The sequence below is a fragment of the Elaeis guineensis genome, chromosome 5, assembly GCF_000442705.2.
Source record: "Elaeis guineensis isolate ETL-2024a chromosome 5, EG11, whole genome shotgun sequence".
Lineage (NCBI taxonomy): Eukaryota > Viridiplantae > Streptophyta > Magnoliopsida > Arecales > Arecaceae > Elaeis > Elaeis guineensis.
The window spans coordinates 54,274,045-54,301,184 of record NC_025997.2 but is presented as its reverse complement, the minus strand read 5'-3'; the positions used below and the strand labels follow the sequence as shown (position 1 = coordinate 54,301,184).

General features: G+C 41.2%; 1 protein-coding gene across 4 annotated transcripts in view; it reads right to left on the bottom strand.

Moving 5' to 3' along the window:
* LOC105035150 (probable sugar phosphate/phosphate translocator At3g14410) overlaps positions 1–6,205 on the bottom strand; it is a 30,307-nt gene extending 24,102 nt beyond the window's left edge. For 2 of the 4 annotated variants that reach the window (XM_073257935.1, XM_073257934.1), the window contains exons 1-3: positions 5,784–6,205; positions 3,188–3,295; positions 2,990–3,024 (exon numbers count right to left, since the gene is read on the bottom strand). In XM_073257935.1, the coding sequence (XP_073114036.1) occupies positions 2,990–3,024; positions 3,188–3,295; positions 5,784–5,924 (284 nt within the window). In that variant the 5' untranslated portion in view covers positions 5,925–6,205. The remainder of the gene's footprint in view (positions 1–2,989; positions 3,025–3,187; positions 3,296–5,783) is intronic. The other 2 variants (XM_010910591.2, XM_010910590.2) reach the window with 2 other exon arrangements.
* Positions 6,206–27,140: the final 20,935 nt, after the last annotated feature.

The following is a 27,140-nucleotide window of genomic DNA, read 5'->3' as shown; positions in this document are numbered from 1 at the left end:
GGAGGGAAGGGGAGGGAGAAGGAGGAAGAGTGTGGCCGAAGGAGACGCTGATGGTGGCCTCATGCAAGCAACAGGCGCGCTCGGAGAGCCGCCAAGGCGTCCACTTCCTATGGCAAATCTCAATCAAGAGAGAGATATAGAGAGAGGAGAGGAGGGAAAGAAAAGGAGGGAGGAAAGCCAGCGGAGAGGCCACCAGAGAGCCTACGATTGGCCGTCATGGCCATCGGATGGCGAAATGACGGGCTGCGATTCCATGAGCATGAAACAGGGACAATCACCCCTATTTTATGGGGCCTTTTTAAAAAATCTTAACCTCAATAAAGCCTACAATGGGTTCCCTATTCATCATCATTTTTAAAAAAATGCGATAAACAAGAGTGGTCGCCCTGTGCCGTGGCCGACCGCGGCCCGCCCATGCGTTTCCACTGTCCGATGGCCATGCAGCCACCCAACACCCCCTGACAACCTCTCCACCGGCTATGCCTCCCTCTGGTACCATCATTCTCCCTCTCTCTCTATATATTTCGATTAAACGTCTTATCGGATGACACTGAGCCGTGGAGGCCTCCACGGCCCTCTAGCAGCCTCGACGGGCCACTGTTGGCCCTCTAACGGTGGCGGCCCCTCTTTCCCTCCCCTCCTCTCTCTCTCTCTTCCTCTCTTTCCCTCTCTCTCTCATCCGGTGTTCTAATTTGACCAATCGAACCGTCCCAATTTGCAGCCGGTATGGCATGGAACGCCCTGAACCACCCGGCTCAAGATGGTTCAGCGAATGCTGGTTTCATTAGAATCCAACAGTAAGTCCCCAGCAGTTACATTAATATAAAGACAATGTGTCAGAGTCTCTTCTAGATCTCCAGCATGACATCAGCATCAAGGAAGGATCCACTTAAGAATATGGGGCACAAACATGGCCTCCATATGCTCCAGCCAATCTCCATGGTGACATTATCATTTGAAAAATGCTAAAGTAACAAATGACTCTTGCAGTCCACCCAATTCATACTAGGTTAAGTAGTCATGCTTAGACAGAAATTTCTGGTGATCCTACATATTTCTGTCATGGTCGTTCATCAGTTTAGAATTCTTGTTCTTGTTATTCAGAATTGTAAGTTCAGGTTTAGGTTTCTTACTGTCTGATTTCCCGTGGTTTATTTAACTTGCGTGACATCTATTATGCATGCAAATGAATCAAAAAAGACGATTATGCATCATAAATGATTTTGATTCCATTGAATGTGATACATGCAAATGATACAAGGGGAACAAAAATATGATTGATTGGCTCTAATCCCATCAATCTGCAAAATGTTTGGCTCATATATTTACTAATTTAAGATGGCTAGTGTAAACGGCCTGGACTGTGGCACAAGTGTAACAGATGTTAGTTCAAGTGGTAGAGCATTTGATTCATAAGTTGGATCTAAAAGATATGGATTTTTTGTATTTACTTATAGCCAAGGGGGCTTCATTCCACTGAGTAGACCACTCCTCAATGCATTCACTATGAGATATTTTCATTTTAAACCTTGGAGGTGGCCCTCATGCTGTATTCTTTTTTATAAAAAAAGTTTTAAACTATATTTTAAATTTACGAAATTGACAAGTACACATTTTTATAATCCCCTCTAAAAGCATTATCACATGGATTGAAAAACCATCAGAATGGGATGATATATTGGTATCATACCATTCTGATGCAAAGCAGACGCTGATACAGGTATTGGGATGTCGAAAAACTATGTACTGGTATGTACAATCCATACAAATCTGCACTGGTGCATAGTGGTTCATACCAATGACCGTTCATGCCAGTGGATACCAACAATTTTTCTTTATGTCTTGAACCTTTCAGCTTCAATACGTACCATGGTACCAATACCCTACTGCTTTGACGGAAAAATGGTATGGTGCTCAGTACATACTTTTGAAGCCTTGCATTATCATACTTGAAGGTTAGTGAATTGTTTCCACAAAGAGATAACCATAGGACATTCATATCACCTTTTTGACATACTAAATGGTTTATCTGTATGAGTTGCATGACCCATTATTTTGTAGAGTTAAGCAATGATGGAACACAATTAAAAGTGCATCACGTCTGCATTCTATTGATATACTGAAAGATTAGTTTTGCGTTGATGATTTCATGCATTCGTTGTTCATAACGAAACCAATATTCCAGTTTAATGCACATGTGACATGCAAATTTTACCAGGAAATAGATAAGAAAATAAATCAGAAGTTTAAGGATTTATGGTTGAATTTATTTTCAGTTGTAGGATTCTATTTTCTAATTGCATCCTACTTTCATACTATTTTTCAGGTTAGTTTCAAAGATTTTTAGAAGTTCTATTTCTATTCAAACTAAGGTTTGATCTGTCCATATATCATTAGGATTTAGTCAGCAGCTTTTATGCCTATTGAGGAGTGACTTAGGCTGTTAAGTCTCTAGCTAGTCATTAAATGGAAGGATTTCATTCCCAGATTATTGGGATTTATTTCTATTTTCTTAAATCCCTATCCGAAAAAGGAAAAGGTGTCAGTAGCATTATTTAAGAGGTCTCTTTGGCTTGCTGTTACATGATCATGGAAATGGTACAAAGAATTTAATTGAGGCTAAAAGATGGCTGCAGGCCTCCTTGTCCCATCCCTTTCTTTAACCTTTCTTTTCTCCCCACTCTTCTTCTTCCCACTACTTTACCTCACTTCTATCATTAATTCTTCTGCAGTGATAAGATAGTATTGCTGCTCTACCACAGCACATGTTCTTTGATTTTCAGACCTGAATACTGAAACAGATACTTTGTTTAGATTAATCTAGGCCTGAAACAAACAAGCTAGCACCTGTTCTTTTGTAGCTGCGAAATCAGCAGCAGGGTTGCATCAATAAACAATTCAAGAACACTTTATCTGTTCTACAAAGCTGTACAATATTCTAGGTCAAAGAACTAGAATCTAAAGAAGCAAGGTATAACTCAATACTCACATTTCTGGAGTCACTCCTCCCTCAATCTTTATAACCTGAGAAAAAAATGAAAAATAAGAAATGCTGGAAAAATCTGAAAGCTAGACATAACTTAAGAACAACACCTTTTAACAAATTTGCATATGACCAACAATCACCAAAATGTAACAAAAATGTTTTCAAAAGATTTTCTAACATAATTATATGAAGATTAATTACCTTGAAGACTTTTGTGAGAACAAAGCATAATACAGAAGAGAAGAGCATGTGCAGTAAAGTTAATCCCACTGGATAGGGGAAGTTGATCTGTTTAGAGGACAGAACCCACTGCAGCCATAAAAAAGAAAATTGCTAAGCAAAATTAGAACATGTCTATAACAAATATGTACCATGTATATCAGAATAGAACTACAAAGACACAAAAGAATTAAACATGAAGAAAATTGTGCTTAAAGGTTACAGTGCAGGACATCAAGCTTATAATTAATCTGTTTGATTAAATCCAATTCATATGCCCTCCAGATTGGAAGGAGTTTCATAGTGTAACCATAGATCATGAAAGGCATAATGTCTAGTAATGTTTTGACTTTTGAACTAAGGTACTCTCTTTTTGTGCTACCCTCTCTGTGAAACCTTAAGAACTCTGGTAGTTTGTCACATTCATCTTACGTGCACATGGACTTGCCATTTTGTTGTAGGAAAATCCATCATTCAAGTTACTTAAGACATATTTATAGTCATTAAGCTATCAGCCAATAATGTTCACATGTTCAGATTTATCGCCAAGCCCATATACCATCAAAATGAAAGTCTGATAGTAAAAGATGAATGAACAATAACATCTAGTTCATCACAAACCCATCGCACTATTCAGACAAATACATAGGCTGCTTTTACCCCAATAATTGCCGTGATAAGTTTGACTTATATTGCAAATAACTCTACTCACATAAACGCATATTCATGTGGACTTCACACTTATGGTACTTATACATAGTCCATGTTATAGATAACTTAAAGTCTGTTTAGTGCTCCAAAATCTACCTCACTATTTCCAGTACAGTTAATTTAAGATACTCCAAACCTCATTCTCATCGAAACAAAATGACCCATCCATCTAATTCTGGCCAGCTCCTACTAATCCTTGTCATCCTATAGGACCCGTCAACAGCCTCATGCTCCTCTGTCAAGCATCCTTGTCTGGGATGAAGGCCATTTTTTTCCCTAAGTATCTGTATCTTACAGCTGGAAACCATCAGCTGCACAGGTTTCTTAGTTTTGTGATATCATTATTTGTAAACAAAATTTTGCATTCTATTTATATATCTGTCTAGGTAAATCAATGTTCACCATGACTAAGGCTTATGTAAGATCATGAAGTTCCATTTTTACTTTCTGCCTTAGGTAAATTAGAGCTAGAGCCATTAACTCTTTTATGATTTATTTAATACTATGTATATCATGCTCAATATGCTTGATGTCATATCCTAGCACCAATCACATCAAAGTCGATGTTCTCTGAATAGCCATCATTAGCTCTCTAAACATATCATGCTAAGACTGAGTAACTAATCTACATTTTAAGACAAGGTGCTTGTTGATGATTTTTACAGACAATTTGGCTTGGCTTAATAAAGCTATACTTACAGCTGATGCCTATACTCAGGGATTCCTTAATTCATGTTCAGCATAGAAGAGAGACTAATAATTCATTGTCTCAACAGATGCAAATTCATAAAGACCATGGCAGAGCCAAGATCTTCCCTGAGATTGGGTGGGGGAAACCAACCTGCTCTCACTTTGTTTTTCTCTTATTTTTGAAATCTTAGAATTGCAATACTATGTCTATCATGAAATACACACATAGCAAACCAAGGAAGAAAAAAGGAAAAGCCACTAAATGTCCTTGTTGTTGATGAAAGTTGTCTACATGTAGGTCTCGCACTCCTCGCAAACAAAGCAATCCTGTCTTTTCCGAATAAAAAGCAAGTTTTAGTTTAGCATCTCTTCTTAAATAATGAAGTCAGGATACATCACAATGTGCTTGCCGCCAAATTCAAGAAAACAAAAAAAGACAAATTAGAAAATCGCAAATATTCGAGGAGGTTAATTTTGGTAAATCAAAAAGAAAGAATAAGAAATGAAAAATGTAATACCTAGTTTATGGTTATGCTTTTCCCACTAACTTATTCAACAAAAAAAAGTTAAGATAAAAGCAGTAACATAACAGTCAAAAAACAAAAACTAAATAGTACATAATAGTTTTCCTTCCTCCTGCTCCTCCTTCATCTTCTACTAAATAGATTTTATAAAACAAGTATGATGTGCAGAAATTCAATTTAAGAAAAAAATGGAAACAAGTTTAAATATCATAAATATTTAAAGAACTACTTAAACAGGAAACCTCAAACATAAATAGAGAAAGAAAAAGGAAAGACATAAACAAGGAGAAAAGGAATTAGAAAAGTTGTGCTAGACAACCAATATATCGCATTTGGGAGCTATGGTGTCATCATCATCTTTTCCTTTTTTTTTTTTCAGTTGGCTGACCAAATCTTATCTCTATTAACCTTTCTCAATAAGGATTACACCACCTTTTAAGATGGATTTCCTCCATGAGTAGGCAATCCCGTGAATTCCACAAAGCCTACACCTCTACCCGGACTTCTAGCAGAGCAATAATCCCTGACGATGGGATTAAAAAACAAATTTAAAAAAAAAAGTCCTTCAAACCCAAATATATCTAAGCATAACATAAAGATCAATTCAGCTGACGCGAAGCAAGAAAATGATAGAGCGGGATCTGGCGACTAGCCTTGTTGAAGAAGATCTGGCCGCTGGATAAGGCAATGTAGAGAAGGATGTAGGCGTAGGTGAGGCCACCTTCTCTCCATCTTCGGTTCCGATCCGCCAACGCCACCGTTTTCCCTCCTTGGGAAGGACCGGATCTATCCATGCCCTCGCCGCTCTCAGAGGGGGTTTGTGTACGAGAGTGAGAGCAGGTTGACTGGGGAGGGCTCCCGTGCTGCTGGAGACGAGGTATTCGTGTTTGTAAGAACGCTCCCCGAAATCAGTGCACTCACAGCATTTCTTTCCTGTATGCCTGTTTGTCTTCACCTTCTGTTTTCTTTTTCCTTCTAATTTCAGCAGCAGCAGCCAGAGGCGACCTTCTTGCCTCCGAGACTCGGCTGACTTCCGCAGCGTGGTGGGAGACAGATGTGAATTCAATGAAATGGTGATGAGATATGTACCGTGTGCTGGTAGGCGATCATATGCAAAATATCCCCATCATGCGGGAGAGAAATAAAAAATAAAATATAAAATTATAAAATTAAATTTAGATTGAGAAGGAGAGACTTAAGCTTTAGCACCAAAAATGTCTTCTTATAATTTTATTGATTAAATTAATTATCAAATCAAGTTAAGATGGGATTCTATGTTTTATTGATTTAGATTATAGGACTGAAGAAAAATTCTTTGTGCACCACGGACGGTATAGAAAATTCGACGTCGAGTGCATCACCTTATCCAATTAGTCCATGTAGTCACCGCTTTTCAATACATATTTAATATCTGCAGCTTTATTTTTTCATTTAAAATTTTGAATGATGAAAATATTCCTATTTTTTGAAAAAATTATGATATCCTATATCCATATTATAATATCCTGTATTTAGAAAATCATAATTTTATTCCACAGGATGTCATAATATAATGCAAGATATCAAAATATGCACAGAATGTCATAATTTTTTTCAAATAACCGGGGTATTTTCATCATTCAAAATTTTCAAATGAAAAAGTAAAACTGCAAACATTAAATACACGTTGGAGAGTGGTTGAACAAAAATATCCCTTCTATATTATGATATCCTGGACCATATTATGACATCCTGCATGCAGGAAGTCATAATTTGACGTAAAATATCATAATATACACAGGATATCACGATTTTTTAGATCATATTATGACATCCTGCACATAGAAAGTCATAATATGCCATAAAATTGCTAGAAATCGATAGTTTCATGCATGTAATTCAAAAATTTTTCAAATAAATGCACAACGGAACAGATCTAGATTAAACTTTTTAATCTAGCATGCATCAGATCTAATCTGAAAACTACCTAAGTATGGATCTTATGACATAACAAAACATGCATAATCTGAAATCTAAAACTATAGATCGTATCTATGCTGTAGATCACATCTACGATAAAACTGAGATCAGATTTCAATACCTGAGCGCAGATCGATCTTCATTGCTAGAAAACATGATGGTTTTATGCATATATTTTTAAAATTTTTACAATAGAACATACATAGAATAAATAATTTAATCTACAATACATGCATAGATCAAATCTAAAACTATCTCCTAGGGTCTATGACATGAACTAATATGCATGTATGTAAATCTGAAATCTAAAATTTAACAAACATAGATCTTATCTATATTTATTTAGATCATATCTAAAATATGAATTGAGTTTAAAACTTGATACCTGAGTGCGGGTAGCAGATCAAAGCATCCAAAATTCGTAGTAGTTGATTCTTCATAATGCTCAGTAGCTGTACACGCGTCCGGCCTGTACGAATATCCACACGAAGCTCTTGTGCTGATCAGTCTTCTCGAGAGTGCTAGCTCGCAAAGACACCTTTTGTTGGCTGATCTAAGAGAAATATGAAGAAAATGAAGAATAAGGAGACCCTCTCCTTTTCTTCCTGGATCCATGCATCAGATCTCTACGATAGAGATCAAGAGAAGAACCATTTTTTCTCAATTCTACCATGCACAAGAGAGAATCTTTCTCTCTTCCTTTCACGTCTTTAAGAAGAACTTTTTTTCTCTGATTTTTTATGATAAAAATCAGATCTAATCTAATTTCTCATGCAAAAAATAATATGCAATGCTAAGCCCTAGAAGAACCCAAGAAAGATCCAAGAGAAGAATCATTTTTCTCTTTTCTTTATGATCTAGAGCTTTAGGAAGTCCCCAACATCCAACCAAATTTTTTTGATATTTTTTCTCTAATTTTTTATGTAAAAATTAGATCCAATTTGATATTCATACTAAAAAAAATAAAAAAAAATTAAAGAGAAGAACTCCTTCTTCAAGGCTGCGTACTAGAAAGAAGATCTTTCTTCTTCCTTTTCTCTTTGATCTAGAGCCCTAGGAAGCCCCCAACCTCCAACTAGATTTTTTTGATATTTTTTCTCTAAATCTTCATGTTAAAAATTAAATTTGATCTGATTTTCATACTAAAAAAAAATAAAAAGAAATCTAGGAGAAGAACCCTTTCTTCTCTAAGGGCTGCACACTAGAAAGAAGATGTTTCTTCTTCCTTCTCTTCCTCTCATTAGGAAGAACTTTTCTTCCTTATTTTTTTGCTGTAAAATTAGCAAAGGAGACCCTCTTTGACCCCTAAGAATCAGCAAGCAAAGCCATGAAAAATTCCTTCCAAAGGAGCTTGAATTAGGGGCTTTATGTAGGAGGATATGGGGTTGGATTGGACGCCCTCCTCCTAAAAACTTGGCGACAAAAAGAGGGAGGGTGGCTTTATTTCTTCATGAAAGAGAGGGGGCGTGGCTCTTCTTTTGGATGTGGATATCTTACGGGATCACAAAGGGGGCACGGCATCTTCTTTGGGCATGGGTTCTCACTGTGAAAGGAGAGGAGGCGTGGGGAAATTAATGCCATATGGGGTTGTTAAGAATTGGTTAAGTCCTACTCCAAATAAGATGCATGATTCTTAATCCAACTCCAACTAATTTTTGAACCCAATCCTAACTAACTTATGAATTAGTTATAATAAACTAATTAATTAGGTCCTAGCCCAATTAGAAAATCAATTAGGCCCTAATCTAATTAGAAAATTAGTTAGATTAAAACCTCATCTATGGAAAGTATTTTTTATTCAATAGGACTTGATCCAATCAAGCCTAAATCAAATTAAATTGAATCCTATTCAACTCAAAATTTGATTTGCATCCCTAAGATCAATTGGAACAAGTTTTGTTATCATTAGGGCTGGATCCAATCAATCCAAAGCAAACCTAATTGAATCCCATTCAATTAGATCTGATCCAATCCCCATTGCTCAATCAAATTGAGCTAATTAATAATCAAATTGTTAATTAATTATTTTTCTAATTTACTAACCATTAGTATATAATTTATTATAATTTTTATACAGGATTAATCATCAATCATATTGATAATTAAACTCTTCAATGATTCATAATCGTTGATCAGTCATTTGATCAAACAGGTATTTCTATGTGTGTGACCTCATAGGTTCGAACCTAAGTCGGTAACATAAGAATAATTTTTGTACTAATCGATGTAACCATCTAGCAATAGGATCCGACATCTAGATAGGCTGAATGTATGCTCAGCAACACTCAAAAATCTACGTGGATATAATTATCGTATAATTCTTCTCTTTGACTCTCAATGCTCAAAGACGACTTAGGATTAAACTGTCAATCCTAGATGAGTGATCTACATTGTATCTCAACCTCAAAAGATCCTATGACTTCTCATTAGGACTACTCTGATCAAAGTTTTGCTAAATTGAAATACAGTGATGCATCATCTTTAATTTACTTGAAGCAGTCAATCGTATCTTGACTCGTACTCAGACTTCATAAAACTTGACTGTACTCAAAAATCTTTCATCATCAAATTAAAAATTCGGATAGTCCGACATCAAAGCACAGTGAGTTGCTTGCAAGTCATTGAGACAGTCTCAGGTCAGAGGGATACTTATACCCATATCCCATCAGAGCAATCTTTGACAGCAGAGTACTCCGAAGTTGGTCACGCTCAGTGAAACATACTCCTACATTTCATCCATATGCCATATCCATGTCTTTACATGCCTTGGTTAAGAGGACAACCAACTAATATAGAATATAACGACCTACACTTGATACAATTATCATCCTAGTAACAATTGTATCTTTTGGTCGTGAGTAGGATTTAAGAACTACACAATAAATCCTCCTTTATCATTTTAAAAGTAGCTCTAAGGACTTCATCATAATACATGAGTTCTATTTAGAAAGATGTATTCCGTATAATGAATCTGTCAGATAATATTTATTAATTTATAATTCATATACATGTATGGAGCATAATTATCTATAACTTAGATGATTGATTTTAGGATACATTTTCTAACAACTCTTACTTGGATTAAAACCAATTAGATTGGTATCAAATACCCATCTTCTATTTGTGATCATCGAACTCCTTAGATCCGATTGCTCTAGTCAATGGGTTAGCCAAGTTCTCCTTTTAGTCGATCTTTCTAAGGTCGACTTTACCTCAATCTTTTCAGATAAGGTGATTGCAATGCAGAAAGTATTTAGTTTTCAGATGGAACATCAGTTCTTTAGCTTGAGCTATGGCTCCAATACTGCTGTCAATACAGAAGGACTGGACCATCAATGAAAGAAATCACTTCAAGTTTGCTAATGAACTTTCATAGCCAAATTACTTCTTTACCAACATTAAATGCTGCAAAGAACTCTGCATTACATATAAAACTGGCTACTAAATACTGTATGGAACCTTTCCAGCATGTCGCTCTTCCTTTTAGGATAAAAATATAATCTGACACAATTTTATCATTTCAATCTGACTAGAAACTAAAATCAATATTCTACAGATTTTAAGTCAGATTCTTCATAAATGAGCTATTGGTCCTTAGTATTTCACAAATACTTAAGGATGATTCTCATAATCTTCTAAACTTTTATGGAGAACAGAGATAACAATCAAGCTTTTATTTCCTATAATGTAGGGATGTCATTTTCGATTAAGAGAATTTTATCCACATACAATACAAAAAATAATATTACAGAACTATCAGTCCATTTGTACATACAGAATTCTTCTTCATTCTTAACGAAATCAAACGTTCAAAATATATGTTTCAACTTCAAGAAGTTTAATTCAATCCAAATGGACTTGAGGATTGCCATAAGAAAAATATCTCGTCATAGTCAACACTATAACTTTGATGAAATCTCTTAGCAACCAAATGAGATTTTATAGGTCTTCATCTTTTCGTTTGTACCTCTTATCCATTTGAAAATCTACCTACACCCTATGGGTCTTATCCCTTCAAGTGAATCAATGAATATCCATACATTATCGATCTTCATAGACTTTATTTCAGATTTAATGACTTCAAGTCACTTTTGAAAGTTAGATTCCTGTATGACATCAATATGGAAGATCAAATCCCTATTTCGAACCTACAAATCGAAGTATCTGTCCAACTGATATGGTACTATATTGTATCTCCTCAAGGATGCCTTTATATCGGGCTCTAGATTTGATCTAATCAAATTTGGTTCTGTTAGTTTATGTGTCAGAGTCGGTTATTCTACCTATCAAGCTTCATCAAGCTTATTCTTAATGACATCAGTTCCTTTACTAAGAAACTTTTTTTTAAAAAGAATGTCTTAAGATTCATAAATATCTAATATCCACTAAGAAGATAGAAGAAATATTCTTAATTTCTTTGAGATATCCTAAAATAATATTTATTAGACCAAAATCCAAGCTAGTCGGTTTGAGAATATTTCACATAAGTTCGATACCCCAAATCCTAAGATAAGAGAGCATCGAATTATCCAAATCTATATCTCATATGAAAATTTGGTGATCGATTTACTCAGAACATTCTTGAGCACATATCAAGTAATCTCTATTGCATAACCTTAGACAGACCAGCAAACCTATAGTGGATCGAATCATGTCTAATAAAGTTCGATTCCTCCTTTTAGACATTCTTTAAAATTGTGGTGTCCCAAGAGAGGTCTATTGAGAGAGAATCTAATTCTCTCATAATATATCTAAAACTTACTGTAAGGATATTCACTTCATCAGTCAAACTAATGAGTTCTAATACTCTTTGCAATTTATTTTTCTACTTTATCATAGAATCGTTTGAATATTTCAATTAATTCAAATTTATACTTCATAAGCAAGGTGCACCCTTACCAAGATAGGTTGTCTAAGATTTTAATGTAGTAAAGCCCTCTTCTGGCACTTATGTTCATGAGTGCAAATACATCAATATGTATCAAACTCAGAATATTACTTGCTCATTCATCTTTTTCAATAAAAGATGACTAAGTCAACTGTTGGTGCAAAAATCCACCTGCGTCGGAGAAGCTGGAGTCGAGGGAGTCGCGGTTGCCGTCGGGACCTGCGAAAGAAGTCTAAACCGGAGTTGGGGTTGCTCCGGCAAGACCCTCCGACGCTCAAGTCAGTTCTCTACCTCAACAAGAATGAAGTGCTCGAATGGAAATTTTAGCAGAGTTTTGAGATAAAAATTAGGACTTAGAGATTAACATATATGGGGTCCCCCTTTTATAGGTGGAGGGTGCAACAGATTAATAGCGACGTTTGTAACCGTCTGGCAGTGAACTATTCGGGGCCAGAAGGAGCTTATTATGAAGAGTAGTGGAGTGGAATCGTGGTCATCACCGTGACCTGCCACATGGAGTCTGTTGCGGAGAGTGGAGCGACGTCCGTTGTCATGACTTGTCAGAGAGTGGAGGAGCCGCGCGGTATCCATCGCAGAAAGTGGAGCAGAGTCGTGGCCATTATTGTGGTCTGCCAGGGAGTGATGGAGCCGTGCGAAATCTGTCGCAAGAAGTGGAGCAGAGTCGTGACCATTATTGTGGTCTGCCAGAGAGTGATGGAGCCATGCGGAATCCATCGCAGGAAGTGGAGCAGAGTCATGGCCATTATTGTGGTCTGCCAGGGGGTCCAGACCTGTCAGTCGAAGTTCGGTTGGAGTTCAATCTCCGTAGAAGCCCGGATGGGGATCATTTGTCGAGGAATCTCGGCCAAGACCTGCAACAGGAGTTCAGGGTGGAAGTCCGACTCCTGTGGGAGCCCGGATGAAGTCTACCTGCAGTTGGAGTCGGGGATGAAGTCCGGCTCCTGTAGGAGTCCAGATGAAGTCTTTCTGTAATTGAAGTCAGGGACGAAGTCCGGCTCCCGTAGGAGTTCGGATGAAGTCTTCCTACAGTTAAAGTCGGGGATGAAGTCGGGCTCCCGTAGGAGTCTGGACGAAGTCTACCTGCAGTTGAAGTCAGGGACGAAGTCCGGCTCCCATAGGAGTCCGGACGAAGTCTACCTGCAGTTGAAGTCAGGGACGAAGTCTGGCTCCTGCAGGAGTCCGGACGAAGTCTTCCTGCAGTTGAAGTCGGGGATGAAGTCCGACTCCCGTAGGAGTCCGGACGAAGTCTACCTGCAGTTGAAGTCGGGGATGAAGTCCGACTCCCGTAGGAGTCCGGATGAGGTCTTCCTGCAGTTGAAGTCGGGGACGAAGTCCGGCTCCCGTAGGAGTCTGGACGAAGTCTACCTGCAGTTGAAGTCGGGGACGAAGTCTGGCTCCCGCAGGAGTCCGGACGAAGTCTTCCTGCAGTTGAAGTCGGAGATGAAGTCCGACTCCCGTAGGAGTCCGGACGACAAAGTTCGACTCCCGTAGGAGTCCGGACAAAGTCTACCTGCAATTGAAGTCGGGGATGAAGTCCGGCTCCCGTAGGAGTCCGGACGAAGTCTTCCTGCAGTTGAAGTCGGGGACGAAGTCTGGCTCCCGTAGGAGTCCGGACGAAGTCTACCTACAGTTGAAGTCGGGGACTAAGTCTGGCTCCCGTAGGAGTCCGGACGAAGTCTACCTGCAGTTGAAGTCGGGGATGAAGTCCGGCTCCCGTAGGAGTCCGGATGAAGTCTTCCTGCAGCTGAAGTCGGAGATGAAGTCCGGCTCCCGTAGGAGTCCGGACGAAGTCTTCCTGCAGTTGAAGTCAGGGATGAAGTCCGGCTTTCGTAGGAGTCCGGACGAAGTCTACTTGCAGTTGAAGTCGGGGATGAAGTCCGGCTCCCGTAGGAGTCCGGATGAAGTCTACCTGCAGTTGAAATCGGGGACGAAGTCTGGCTCCCGTAGGAGTCCGGACGAAGTCTTCCTGCAGTTGAAGTTGGGGGCGAAGTCCGGCTCCCGTAGGAGTCCGGACGAGGTCTTCCTGCAGTTGAAATCGGGGATGAAGTCCGGCTCTCGTAGGAGTCCAGATGAAGTCTACTTGCAGTTGAAGTCGGAGATGAAGTCTGGCTCCCGCAGGAGTCCGGACGAAGTCTTCCTGCAGTTGAAGTTGGGGACGAAGTCCGGCTCCCGCAGGAGTCCAGACGAAGTCTTCCTATAGTTGACGTCGGGGATGAAGTCCGGCTCTCGTAGGAGTCCGGAGAAAGTCTACCTGCAGTTGAAGTCGGAGATGAAGTCCGGCTCTCGTAGGAGTCCGGACGAAGTCTTCCTGTAGTTGAAGTCAGAGACGAAGTCCGGCTCCCGTAGGAGTCCGGACAAAGTCTACTTACAGTTGAAGTCGGGGACGAAGTCCGGCTCCCTCAAGAGTCCGAACGAAGTCTTCCTGCAGTTGAAGTCGGGGACGAAGTCCGGCTCCCGTAGGAGTCCAAACGAAGTCTACCTGCAGTTGAAGTCGGGGACGAAGTCTACCTGCAGTTGAAGTCGGGGATGAAGTCTGACTCCCGTAGGAGTTCGGATGAAGTCTTCCTGCAATTAAAATCGGGGACGAAGTCTGGCTCCCATAGGAGTCCGGACGAAGTCTTCCTGCAGTTGAAGTCGGGGTTGAAGTCTGGCTCCCATAGGAGTCCGGACGAAGTCTACCTGCAGTTGAAGTCGGGGATGAAGTCCGGCTCTCGTAGGAGTCCGGACGAAGTCTTCCTACAGTTGAAGTCGGGGACGAAGTCCGGCTCCCGCAGGAGTCTGGATGAAGTCTTCCTGCAGTTGAAGTTGGGGACGAAGTCCGGCTCCCGTAGGAGTCCGGACGAAGTCTACCTGCAGTTGAAGTCGGAGACGAAGTCCGGCTCCCGTAGGAGTCCGGACAAGGTCTTCCTGCAGTTGAAGTCGGGGACGAAGTCTGGCTCCCATAGGAGTCTGGACGAAGTCTACCTGCAGTTGAAGTCGGGGACGAAGTCCGGCTCCCGTAGGAGTCTGAACGACGTCTTCCTGCAGTTGAAGTCGGAGACGAAGTCTGGCTCCCGTAGGAGTCCGGGCGAAGTCTACCTGCAGTTGAAGTCGGGGATGAAGTCCGGCTCCCGTAGGAGTCCAGACGAAGTCTTCCTGCAGTTAATGTCGGGGACGAAGTCCGGCTCCCGTAGGAGTCCGGGCAAAGTCTACCTGCAGTTGAAGTCGGGGACGAAGTCCGGCTCCCGCAGGAGTCCGAACGAAGTCTTCCTGCAGTTGAAGTCAGGGACGAAGTCCAGCTCCCGTAGGAGTCCGAACGAAGTCTACCTGCAGTTGAAGTCGGGGATGAAGTCCGGCTCCCGTAGGAGTCCGGACGAAGTCTACCTGCAGTTGAAGTCAGGGACGAAGTCCGGCTCCTGTAGGAGTCCGGATGAAGTCTTCCTGCAGTTGAAGTCAGGGACGAAGTCTTCCTACAGTTGAAGTCGGGGACGAAGTCCGGCTCCCGTAGGAGTCCGGACGAAGTCTACCTGCAGTTGATGTCGGGGACGAAGTCCGGCTCTCGTAGGAGTCCGGACGAAGTCTAGCAGGTAGAAACTTGGGTGGAGTCCGTCCGTCGTGAAGAATCCGGTCGACGCTGGTGGGAGTTTATCCGTCGGCAGAACTTGGGAATGTTGTAGAGGCTCGACCGTCGGAGAGGTTCGAAAAGGTGTCGCCGAAGGTCGGACGTCGGTAGAACCCTTGGAGGGTCACTCCTGACAAGAACTTCGGTTGGGGGGAGATTTTATACCCAACACCAGTCCCCCCACTTTCGAGTTCGAGTTTCGAATGAAGGAAGTACAGAGAAATTTTCACAGCCGAAGTTATCCCCTTGAATCCTATGCACGATCGCCCTCAGATATTCTGGTATTTAATGCGCATGTGCCGGAGTCTTTTCAAATCGAGGCGATCCGAAGGGACCTTTCGGAATTTTCGCTGGAGCGTTGGCCCAGGTACGGTGCAGTAATGGCTCTGTCAGCTGTCAGCTGCTTTTAGCCGCCTGCTGTGGCGAGTGGGACACGTGGCGAGCGTGGGTCAGCCTGGGGAGATCCGCGATCATTATAGCACCGGATCCTAGGGTCTATTTAAACCCGCCTTTCCACCTTCAGGAGCCTCATTCCGCCTGAGAGTTCTGTCGGTGTCTGCCTTCTCTTCGAGAGCTCTGACCCTCCTTGGCGTCTACCTTGGCCCTAAGCATTCTTCGAGTCATCCCTGTCCTCGCACCTCTGCATCCTTCGGAGCGACTTAGGTTAGTCCCGAAACTTTCGTTTCTTTTCTTACCATTTAGGTGCCCCTTCTCCTCCATTTTTCTTCTGTCGCATTCCTCTATTTTGGTCCCCCGCAAACCTTTCGCCTGATTTCTTCGGAATTTTTAGGATCCTTGTTTGAAATGTCTTCCGGCACCTCCGCCTCTAGTGGTTCCAGGAGTTCGTCCGCCTCAGTCCCCCAGAACCCTCATACTGTAGACGAACCCTCATCTAGGGCTGGGCCTCACCCAATTTTTGTGCCGGACGCCATTCCTTGTTCTCTGACTCCGGATGAACTTTTACTGGTAAGGATTCAGTATGGAGTTCCTCCGGAGTATGATCTGGAGCTTCCTGATCCCGCCGATCGGGCTAGCGCCCCCCCACCCGGCCGTTTCTGCTTGTATCAGGAGGCCTTCCGTGCTGGGCTCCGGCTTTCGCTTCCACTCTTCGTCGTCGCTCTTTTTCGTTTTTTAGACATTTCCTTAGTTTTAGTCGCACCGAATTCCTTTAGGTTTCTGATAGGATTTTTCTCCCTTTGCCACGTAGTCGAAGTTCAGCCATCTCTTTCTTTGTTTAGGCATTTTTACACCTTCAAGTGTCACCCCTCGGCAAAAGATTGGTGGTATTTCTCCCCCCAGTTTGGCAAGAAGGGGTTGCTGAAAGGTGCTCCCTCTTCAATCCATAACTGGAAGGGAAAGTACCTTTTCATCCACTGTCCTACCTTGAGGCTGGGATTGCCCCCTTGGGGCTCCCTGAGGGACTCTGTCCACCGGGCTCCTAGCCTGGGGGAGGACGACCTTCAGGCCGCCCGGAGGCTTCTTAGTTATTCGGCTCCTTCCCTTCCCAACCTTCTGAAGGAGCAGTTTTTGTTCAACATCGAATTGAGCCCCCTGGATCCTGCGAGTATCCCATCTTTTCTTTCCTCTTCTTTTCTCCTGCTCTTCTTCTCTCTTTTCTTTTTTTTTTTTTTGTGTGTCACTTCTTCCTTTTTCACCCCATCACTGATCTCTCTCTCTCTTTTTTTTTTTTTTTTAGGAATGGACGCCGAAGTAGCACGGATGCTCGCTAGGGGCCTCAAGGCCCACAAAAGAAAAGGCGTCGCAACCTCCGAATCGACAAAGAAAGCCAGAACGGAGGAGACGAGCTCGACTACACCTGTCCAGGCGGCCCTCGCGGTCGACGTTCCTTCAGATGCCGAACCTCCGGCTCCCTGAGCCTCTTCAAGGAGTTCCCCCGCTGAGGTTCCCGCTTCGGGGGTCCGCTTCGAGGAGGTGCTAGGAGTTGAGAGGGGGAGGAGAAGGAAGTCGGTGGCCCACAGGATGAGTAGCCACCGAGCTGACTTTGAAGAGTCCCACGGTTCCGAAGGAGAGCCAGGGGAGAATCTCTTTAATGACAGGGGCCTAATAAAGCGACTGATCGACGGCTGCATCCTATCCGAAGTCGTCTAGAGGATCGATCGCACCGATCCTGAATAGCGGGTTTGGGAGTCCCTTGGGTCCTTTCTCGAGGTAAACAGATTCACTTTCCTCCTTCCCTTTGCACCTTCATTTAATTAGCTTCTCAACCTCTGGTCTGACCTCCTAGACGCCCTTGCAGATCGGGCACCAGCTCCTTGCCAACATCGAGGCGATGAATCGGGCGAGGAGGGACGTCATCCAGGCGGAGGAGAGTCGTCAGGCTGAAGTCGTCCGCCTCAAAGAAAAGGTCGTCAAGGTAGCCAACCTCCAAGAGGCCCTTGAGAAAGAGAAGCAGGCCTCGGAGGAGACGGTGAGGAAGGCAGAGGTCGAGGTCGCAAATTTGACGGAGTAGATTCTGGTTCTGATCTCGGAGGCCAGGGCCCTAGTAGTGGAGGAGTTCAAGGCTTCTGCAGAGATGAGGGATCTGACCGTCAAGTTTGGCCAAGAGGCATTCATCAAATGATTCGAGTCTGTCAAGAGAAGGTGGCCAAGAAATTTTTTGAGCTCGACCTCAGCTTTTTGGATGAGGCGTCTGAAGATGAAGCCGGGCCCTCTCACACTGCTACTGCCACCGCAGCTTTCCTTCCGAGAACATCGAGCTCTCCAACTCTTATTTCAAAGGTATAAGACCTCCGACTTTGTATTTTTCTTTTATTGTAATTTTTTTTTTCTTTTTATCTTTAAAAAATATTCAATCAATAAAATTGAATTTCTCCTTATGGAGGGCTTCTCCACTCTTCCTCCCTCCTCTTTTTTTGTTTTTCTTTCTGCAATGAGATGCACGTTGATGCTTTTGTCTCCCGATGGCAGTGTCCTGCTGAAGCACTTCCCTTGCCACAGGGGATTCCGCTGAAGTCCACGATCCAACGTCTGAAGAAGAAAGTGTTGGAAAATATGTCCCAAAAAGTCAATCATCAAGCTGTTGACGGTTGAGCAACCAAGTATTGTAATTGATTTGTTAATAAATAAAATATATTTGGTATTTTCATCATAAGCTTTCATCTTCTAATGAACTCCGTTGTTATGATGAAGTCCTTAGGACTATTTAAGTTCGATAAAGAGAGGATTTATCGATTAGTCCTTAAAACTGTTCACGACCAAATGATAGGCTGTTAATAAGGACGACAGCTTCTATCGAGCATAGGTCGCTGTAGGCCATATGGGTTGGTTGTCATCTTAACCAAGGAGTGTAGAGACACTGGTATGGCATACAGGTGAGATATAAGGGTACATCATCATTGAACGTGACCAACTCCAGAGTATTCTACTGTCGAGAATGTCTCTGATGGGATATAGGTATAAGTGTCTCTTAGACCTGAGATCGTCTCAGTGACTTGCAAGAAACTCACTGTGCTTTGGTACTGGACTAACTGAATTTCTAATTCAGGGATGGAAGGCTTCTGGGCACAGTCAAGTACTTGCGAAGTCAGAGTGTGATCGAGATGGGATTGACCACTCCAAGAGTTGGAGAAGAATGAGTTGCTGTATTTCAATTTAGCAAGACCTTGGCCAGGGTAATCCATCAGATGGATTTGATATTTTGAAATACAATGTGGACAACCCGATCAGAGTTGACAGTTGAACTCTGGGGTGTCCTATGATCATTTTGGTCAAGGGGATGAATTATATGAAAACTATATCCGCATGGGTTCTAAGGATGTTGTTCTACACATTCGACCTATCCGGTCGTCGGGTACCATTGCTAGATGGTCACTTTGATTGGTACAAAAATTTATTCCTATACTACCAACTTAGGTACGGACCTATGAGGTCACACACATTAGAGTTCATGATCCGATCAGATAGTTGATCAACGATTAAGAATCGTTCTAGGGATAAATGATCAATACGATTGACATTTAACCCAGTGCAAGTATTGCAGGAGGATCGATTAGCAATTCGATTGCTAATTGGCTTAATTTGATTATGCCAATGGGTTGAGATTAAGTCTAATTAAATATAATTTAATTAGATTTGGTTTGGACTTGATTGGATCAAGTCCAATTGGTTTATTGGATAAGCCAAGTGCAAGGAAAAACTAGTCCTAGTTCAACTAGGACTTGGGCAATCTAATTTCTAATTTGATTAGACAATTAAATCAGATTCAAATATAATTTAATTTGATTAAATTAGGTTCTTAATTGGGTTAAGACCTATTTTAATTGGATTGATCTAATTTTGGTTTGATTTAGTTTGAGAAACCAAATTAAAACAAGTCATAAGATAGAATCCTAGTAAGACTAGGATTCCACCTTGCACCACATAAGCCTTCCCCACACCCTCTCTCTCATTCAATGTCAATCTTCTCTTATTTTGTGTGACAAAAGCCCTCTCCCAGATCTCTCCCACATTCACAAAAGGTCTACACTCTTCTTTCTTACATGGAAGGTGGTTTGGATCAAATCAAAAAGGAATAAGTTTGGATTTCGAATTCTATGAGATAGAGTTTTAGAAATCCAAAACTCTTTCAATTTTGCACCGAATTTATCCAAATTTTTTTGGAATTTTTATGAATTTTAGGATATATATTGTGCACCTTTTGCTGATGATCCATGTATAAAAATATGGAGGAGGTGCTCAAGAGTTGGGCGCCCCTTAACTTACTATGTTTGGATAAGCCTTGACTTGGTATTTGACCTAGACAAGGACTCTATCATATCTCTCTGTATAAAATGAAATTTTTCATAAAATTTTGGGAAAAGATAGAGATTTGAGAGACATTTGAGCCATCCAAAAATCAAAGAGAAAAACCTTTGGCTCATGGAGATATAAAAAACACAAGTTAGGATGTCTAGAGAGAAAAACGAGAAGAAGAAGAGGGTCTTCTTCTAGGGTTGTTTGTTTTCATATCTTTCCTCCTCCCATCTTGAGTTTTCTGAGAGTGTCTCAGATATGAAACTCCTCCTTCTACTTTTCATCTTTGGAAGAGTCTAAATTAAGAAGAAGGAGGCACCTGATCAACCATCAAAGAAGAATTAGTACAGTACTAGCATACTGTGCTGATTTCCTGAAGCAGGACTTCTGATCGAGATTCGTAGGCTCGTGTGGATGACTCCTAGAGGCCGGACACGTGTGTGGCTTGCAACATCATCCGCAAGCCCGGATCAGCGAGGTTAGAACATCTAACTTGCAAGGTAATAGATCTGATCTATTGTTTAATACATACATTAGATGTAGTATAGAAACATGTTGATATGATCAACATGTAGTTTATGCTATATTTATATATTTTAATTTTTGATTTAATACTATATAATAATCATGTAATAGGATCTTAGATCTAGAAATTCTCTAATTTTAAAAAATAAATTTTGATTTATTTTAGTCTTCTGCTGCCTGATCTTGAAAAAGTTTCAAGATCTAACCCTGAAATCCTAGATCTGGTTCCTTCAATTGGTATCAGAGCCCAGGTTCTTTATTACATGATTATTTATACATGCTTAGATTATTTCTTAGATTAGATCTAATTTATAATCTGATTATTAAATCTAAAATTAAAATTTTAGATCAATCACAAACTGCAAGGTTGTCCTGCTGTAAGGTTTATCCCTTACAGTGCAAAGGTTGGCCTAGTTTGTGTAGATCTATCTTTAATTATAAATTTATTAGATATGATCTAGATTAAATTTATGATTTTTTAGATTTAAAAGATGTTTAAATCTGAAATAAAATCTCTTTGTTAATAATTTTTGTGCAAAGAAATTGTTTAAAGTTAAAATTGTTTCAATTACATGAACTTGTTTAGATTAGATCTAAAGTAGTTTCATGTTTATTTCACTTATATCTTGATTATGAATCAAACATGCAATATGGTTGGTAGAATCATATTGTAAAATTATTTTACAAATATGAAAATTATTTTTTGAAAAGTCGAACCCTACCCTCAGCCCAAAACTTAATTAAGAATTAAGAAGTTGTTTGATTAGGTTCTAGGATTGTGAATTGAAGAATCTAAGACACAAACCATAACACATTGGGTTAATGGGTTAGTGGGAATTAGATCCATTAATTAGGTTAGACCTATGGTTAGATTAAAGATGGACTTAATTAGAGAATTGACTAAATCTAATCAATTGTTGTCTTAGATTAGGTCAAGGATTCTCTAGATCAATTACAATAGTTGTAGTTGGTCAAGTCTATGTCTTTAACGAGAACCAAATGGACTTGATTCTTGGCTAAGCAGTCTAGCACGAACTGTTAGGTTGAACTAATCAAAACTAATTAAACCAGTTGGTGTCTAAGGTAAACCAGACCGGTGATTTTTAATTGGGAGCCCGCTTATCTGCCCATTTCTGATGGTGTTTAAGGCAAGCTTTGATAGACCCTCCCACTGATCGAACTTATCTGACCTCTTGGTGAAATTATATTTTGATCAGATTACTTGACTATTCGAGCTGACCCATGTCAGCTAGGTAAATCAGTGTGACTGATTTAGGTGCTCCTAGACCAGCCCTTTTAATGGTCTCCCTTAAGCTGACTTAGTGAAGCCAGTGGGAGGATCATGATAAGCTGGTTCATCTGATCTCATCCTCTATATTATTTAAATCTTCTAAAATTATTAGGTCCTTAAAATGATAAAGTTATGGAGATAACTAAGTCATAGCCTCCCATTAAGGTGTTTGATAATGAGTCCATTAACTCAATAATCATTGCAGACCCAAAGGCCTGGTGCTTATTGACTAATAGAATTATCACTCATCATATGATGACTTGAAAGTGTCTCTCTAATGGTGGTTAGGTGAGCCAATCAAAGTTGGGCTTAATCATTCGTTGGTTAGATACATCAAGTATGATCATGTTAATGGTTGGACCTAACCAGATCCTTACAGTGGAGGCCAAAGCCTACTGATTAGGTTTTTGGGGCAAAATTAAAATTACTAGAAATTATTTAGAGAAACAATTGGTTATGAACCGACCCTTAGATGTACATGGGTTGGCCAACCAAAGTTGGGCTTGTGTGCAGTCTAAGTGGATTCTAGTACCAACTAAGGAATTAGGGTAATTCCTTGAATTGAAGGTAGAGGCTACCAATTCGAATAAAATAGTGGGAGAAACCTTTTGATTAAAGTCCAAATCTTTAGGTTTAATGAATCAATTACTAATTAGGTTATAGTTCTCCTTTGTGCAAATATGGCCACTTCCCTATCGCTCCGATCATTGTTGGATAATGATAAGTTGGTGGGACCCAACTTCGGTAGTCGGTACCGAAAGTTGAAGATAGTCCTGGAGCATGAACGGATCCTATATGTGATAATGGATCCTGCACTTGAGGAGCCAGCTGTAAATGCATGTGGAACAGTCAGAGACACTCACCAGAAGTGGCTCAGTGATCGGACCACGGTGCGCTGTATCATGCTGGCAGCCATGAGCGATGAGTTCAGTCACAGATTCGAGACGGCTCAGCCAAAAGACATGCTTCAAGTGTTGGAGGATGCCTTTGGCACACCCGATGACGTAGAGAGGCACAAGACTAGTTGTGCCATCTTTAATGCCAAAATGCGGGATGGTGCCTCTGTCACTGATCATGTATTGTACATGATCGAGCTGATGGAACGATTGAGCAAGCTCAGCTTTCCCTTGCATGAGCAGCTTGGGAAAGATGCAATACTGAACTCACTGCCCAAGTCTTATCTCCCATTCCTTACTCATTATAGAATGACAAAGCCTGAAGAGAACTACCACGGGTTACTGGGGTTGCTTCAGAACTTTGAGAAGGATCACCAACTTCACAAGGAGTCGGTGAACTTAGTGGGAGGATCGTCTTCTGGTTCTCGACCTTTTAAGAAGGGGAAGAAGAATAAGAAGAAGAAAGAGAAGAAGGTGCAAGTTCAGGCTGGGACATCAGTGCAGAGCCAGACCAAAAAGATCAAGCCTGATAAGAGTCTATTCTACTGGCAAGCACCCTAGATTAGATAGTGTGTCAGATATCTACTTATGGCACTGTAGGTTAGGTCATATAAACAAGAACAGAATAAACAGGTTGACTCAAGAGGGAATCCTCGAAGTCAGTGATTGTGAATCACATCCAACCTGTGAGTCCTGTCTTCTTGGAAAAATTACCAAGTCACCTTTTACTGGAAAAGGTGAGAGAGCTACTGGGCTCTTGGATCTATTACATACTGATGTATGCGGGCCCATGAGCACCAGTGCTAGAGATGGATATTTCTACTTCATAACTTTCACGGATGACCTATCCCGATATGGATATGTCTATCTGATGAAACATAAGTCAGATTCATTTGAAATGTTCAAATGATTCCGAAGTGAAGTAGAAAAACAAACTGGGAAGAGTATTAAAACTCTTCGATCTGATCGAGGAGGAGAATATCTTTCTAGTGAATTTCTCACATATCTAGGAGAGAATGGGATTCTCTCCCAATGGACTCCTCCAAGAACACCACAGCATAATGGTGTGTCTGAAAGGAGGAATCGGACTCTGTTAGACGTGGTCCGATACATGATGGATTTTGCTAGCTTGCCGATATCCTTCTGGGGATATGCATTCGAATCGGCCTGTTATCTGTTAAATAGGGTTTCAAGTAAGTCTGTAATTAAGACTCCATATGAGATATGGATGAGACGTAAGCCAGCACTTTCACACCTTAGGGTCTGGGGGTACCCGACCTATGTCAAACGATTAGTCACAGACAAACTTGGACCTAGGTCTGACAAATGCACATTTATAGGGTACCCCAAAGAGACAAAAGGATATTTTTTCTACCATGCTGATGAACAAAAGGTGTTCGTCAGCCTTAAGGCAATCTTTTTAGAAAAGGAGTTCCTTGGTGAAGGAACCGTTGCCTCTAAGATTGAACTTGATGAAGTTCAACAGATAGAAGGACCGACACCAATAGCTGAACCTGAGTCTGATATGATTAGATCATATCTGGAGCCCAATGTACCTGCACCATCAAGGCGATCCGGTAGAGTACCGTGTCAGTCAGACAGATACTATGATTTTTTGGTCCGGGATGGTGATCCCATTGAACTTGATGAGAATAATGAAGATCCGATCACCTATATGGATGCAATGTAGAGACCTGATTTCGAGAAATGGCTTGAAGCCATGAAATCCGAAATGGAGTCCATGAAGGTCAACGATGTATGGACATTGGTTGACCCACCTGAAGGGGTTAAACCCATTGGGTGTAAATGGATCTTCAAAAGGAAGAGGGGTGCAGACGGAAAGGTGGAGACCCATAAAGCTCGTCTGGTCGCCATGGGTATCGTCAACATTATGGTATTACTATGACGAGACGTTTTCTCCTGTGGCAATGCTCAAATCCTTTCGGATAATGCTTGCAATAGCTGCCCATCTGGATTATGAGATCTGGCAGATGGATGTAAAGATAGCTTTCCTGAATGGAGAGCTGATCGAAGAGGTGTATATGATACAACCTGAGGGGTTTACATCCACAGATGAGTCCAAGGTGTGCAAGCTTCAGAGATCCATTTATGGATTGAAGCAAGCTTCTCGGAGTTAGAACATGCATTTTGATAAGGTGATCAAAACGTATGGCTTCATTAAGAATGAAGAAGAGTCCTGCATCTATAAATGGGCAAATGGTCCAGTTGTGGTATTCCTTGTCTTGTACGTGGATGACATTCTCTTAATCGAAAATGACATCCCCGCACTACAGGGAATAAAAGTTTGATTGTCATCACAGTTCTCCATGAAGGACTTGGGTGAAGCATCCTACATCCTAGGGATGAAGATCTATAGGGATAGATCTAAAAGGATGCTTGGATTATCCCAGTCCATGTACATAGACACTGTGCTGAAGAGGTTCAGCATGGAGAATTTCAAGAAGGGCTATCTACCGATAGGCCAAGGAATTTCTCTCTCTAAGAAGGATTGTCCGACAACTCCTGAAGAGAGAGAGCGTATGAGTAGAGTCCCATATGCTTCAGCCGTGGGATCTATCATGTATGCCATGATATGTACAAGACCAGATGTGGCATACTCACTAGGAGTAGTGAGTAGATACCAATCTGATCCTGGAGAAAATCACTAGAAAGTCGTTAAAGCCATCCTTAAGTATTTGAGAAATACTAAGGACCAATGGTTGGTTTATGGCGAGTCAGATCTGAAACTTATGGGGTTCACAGACTCTAGCTTTCAATCTGACCATGATGACAGCAGGAGTGTCGGGTTATATCTTTACTCTGAATGGTGGAGCCATCTGCTGGAAGAGTTCCAAGCAGCATACTGTGGCAGACTCTGTTTGTGAAGCGAGTACATCGCAGCATCGGATGCCGCGAAGGAAGCTGTGTGGCTGAGGAAATTCATCAACGAGCTCGGAGTAGCACCCTCCCTCGATGGTCCAGTCCTGCTCTACTGCGACAGCACTGGTGCCATAGCTCAGGTGAAGGAACCCAAAGCACATCAGCGGACGAAGCACATCTTGCGCCGCTTCCACCTGGTCCGAGAGATCGTGGATCGGTGACGTCGACCTTCAGAAGATCGACGGAAAGGAGAACCTAGCCGACCCCTTCACTAAAGCCCTGGCAATAAAGGAGTTCGACAACCACAAGTCGAAGATGGGTATTAGATACTGTGCCGAGTGGCTTTAGGACAAGTGGGAGTTGTTGGGAAATGTGTCCCAAAAAGCCAATCGTCAAGCTGTTGACGGTTGAGCAACCAAGTATTGTAATTGATTTGTTAATAAATAAAATATATTTGGCATTTTCATCATAAGCTTTCATCTTCTAATGAACTCCGTTGTTATGATGAAGTCCTTAGGACTATTTAAGTTCGATAAAGAGAGGATTTATCGATTAGTCCTTAAAACTGTTCACGACCAAATGATAGGCTGTTAATAAGGACGACAGCTTCTATCGAGCATAGGTCGCTGTAGGCCATATGGGTTGGTTGTCCTCTTAACCAAAGAGTGTGGAGACACTGGTATGGCATACAGGTGAGATGTAAGGGTACATCATCATTGAACGTGACCAACTCCAGAGCATTCTGCTGTCGAGAATGTCTCTGATGGGATATAGGTATAAGTGTCCCTTAGACTGAGATCGCCTCAGTGACTTGCAAGCAACTCACTGTGCTTTGGTACTGGACTAACTGAATTCTAATTCAGGAATGGAAGGCTTCTGGGCACAGTCAGTACTTTGCGAAGTCAGAGTGTGATCGAGATGGGATTGACCACTCCAAGAGTTGGAGAAGAATGAGTCGCTGTATTTCAAATTTAGCAAAACCTTGGCCAGGGTAATCCATCAGATGGATTTGATATTTTGAAATACAATGTGGACAACCTGATCAAGTTGACAGTTGAACTCTGGGGTGTCCTATGATCATTTTGGTCAAGGAGATGAATTATATTGAAAACTATATCCGCTTGGGTTTTAAGGATGTTGTTCTACACATTCGACCTATCCGTCGTCGGGTACCATTGCTAGATGGTCACTTCGATT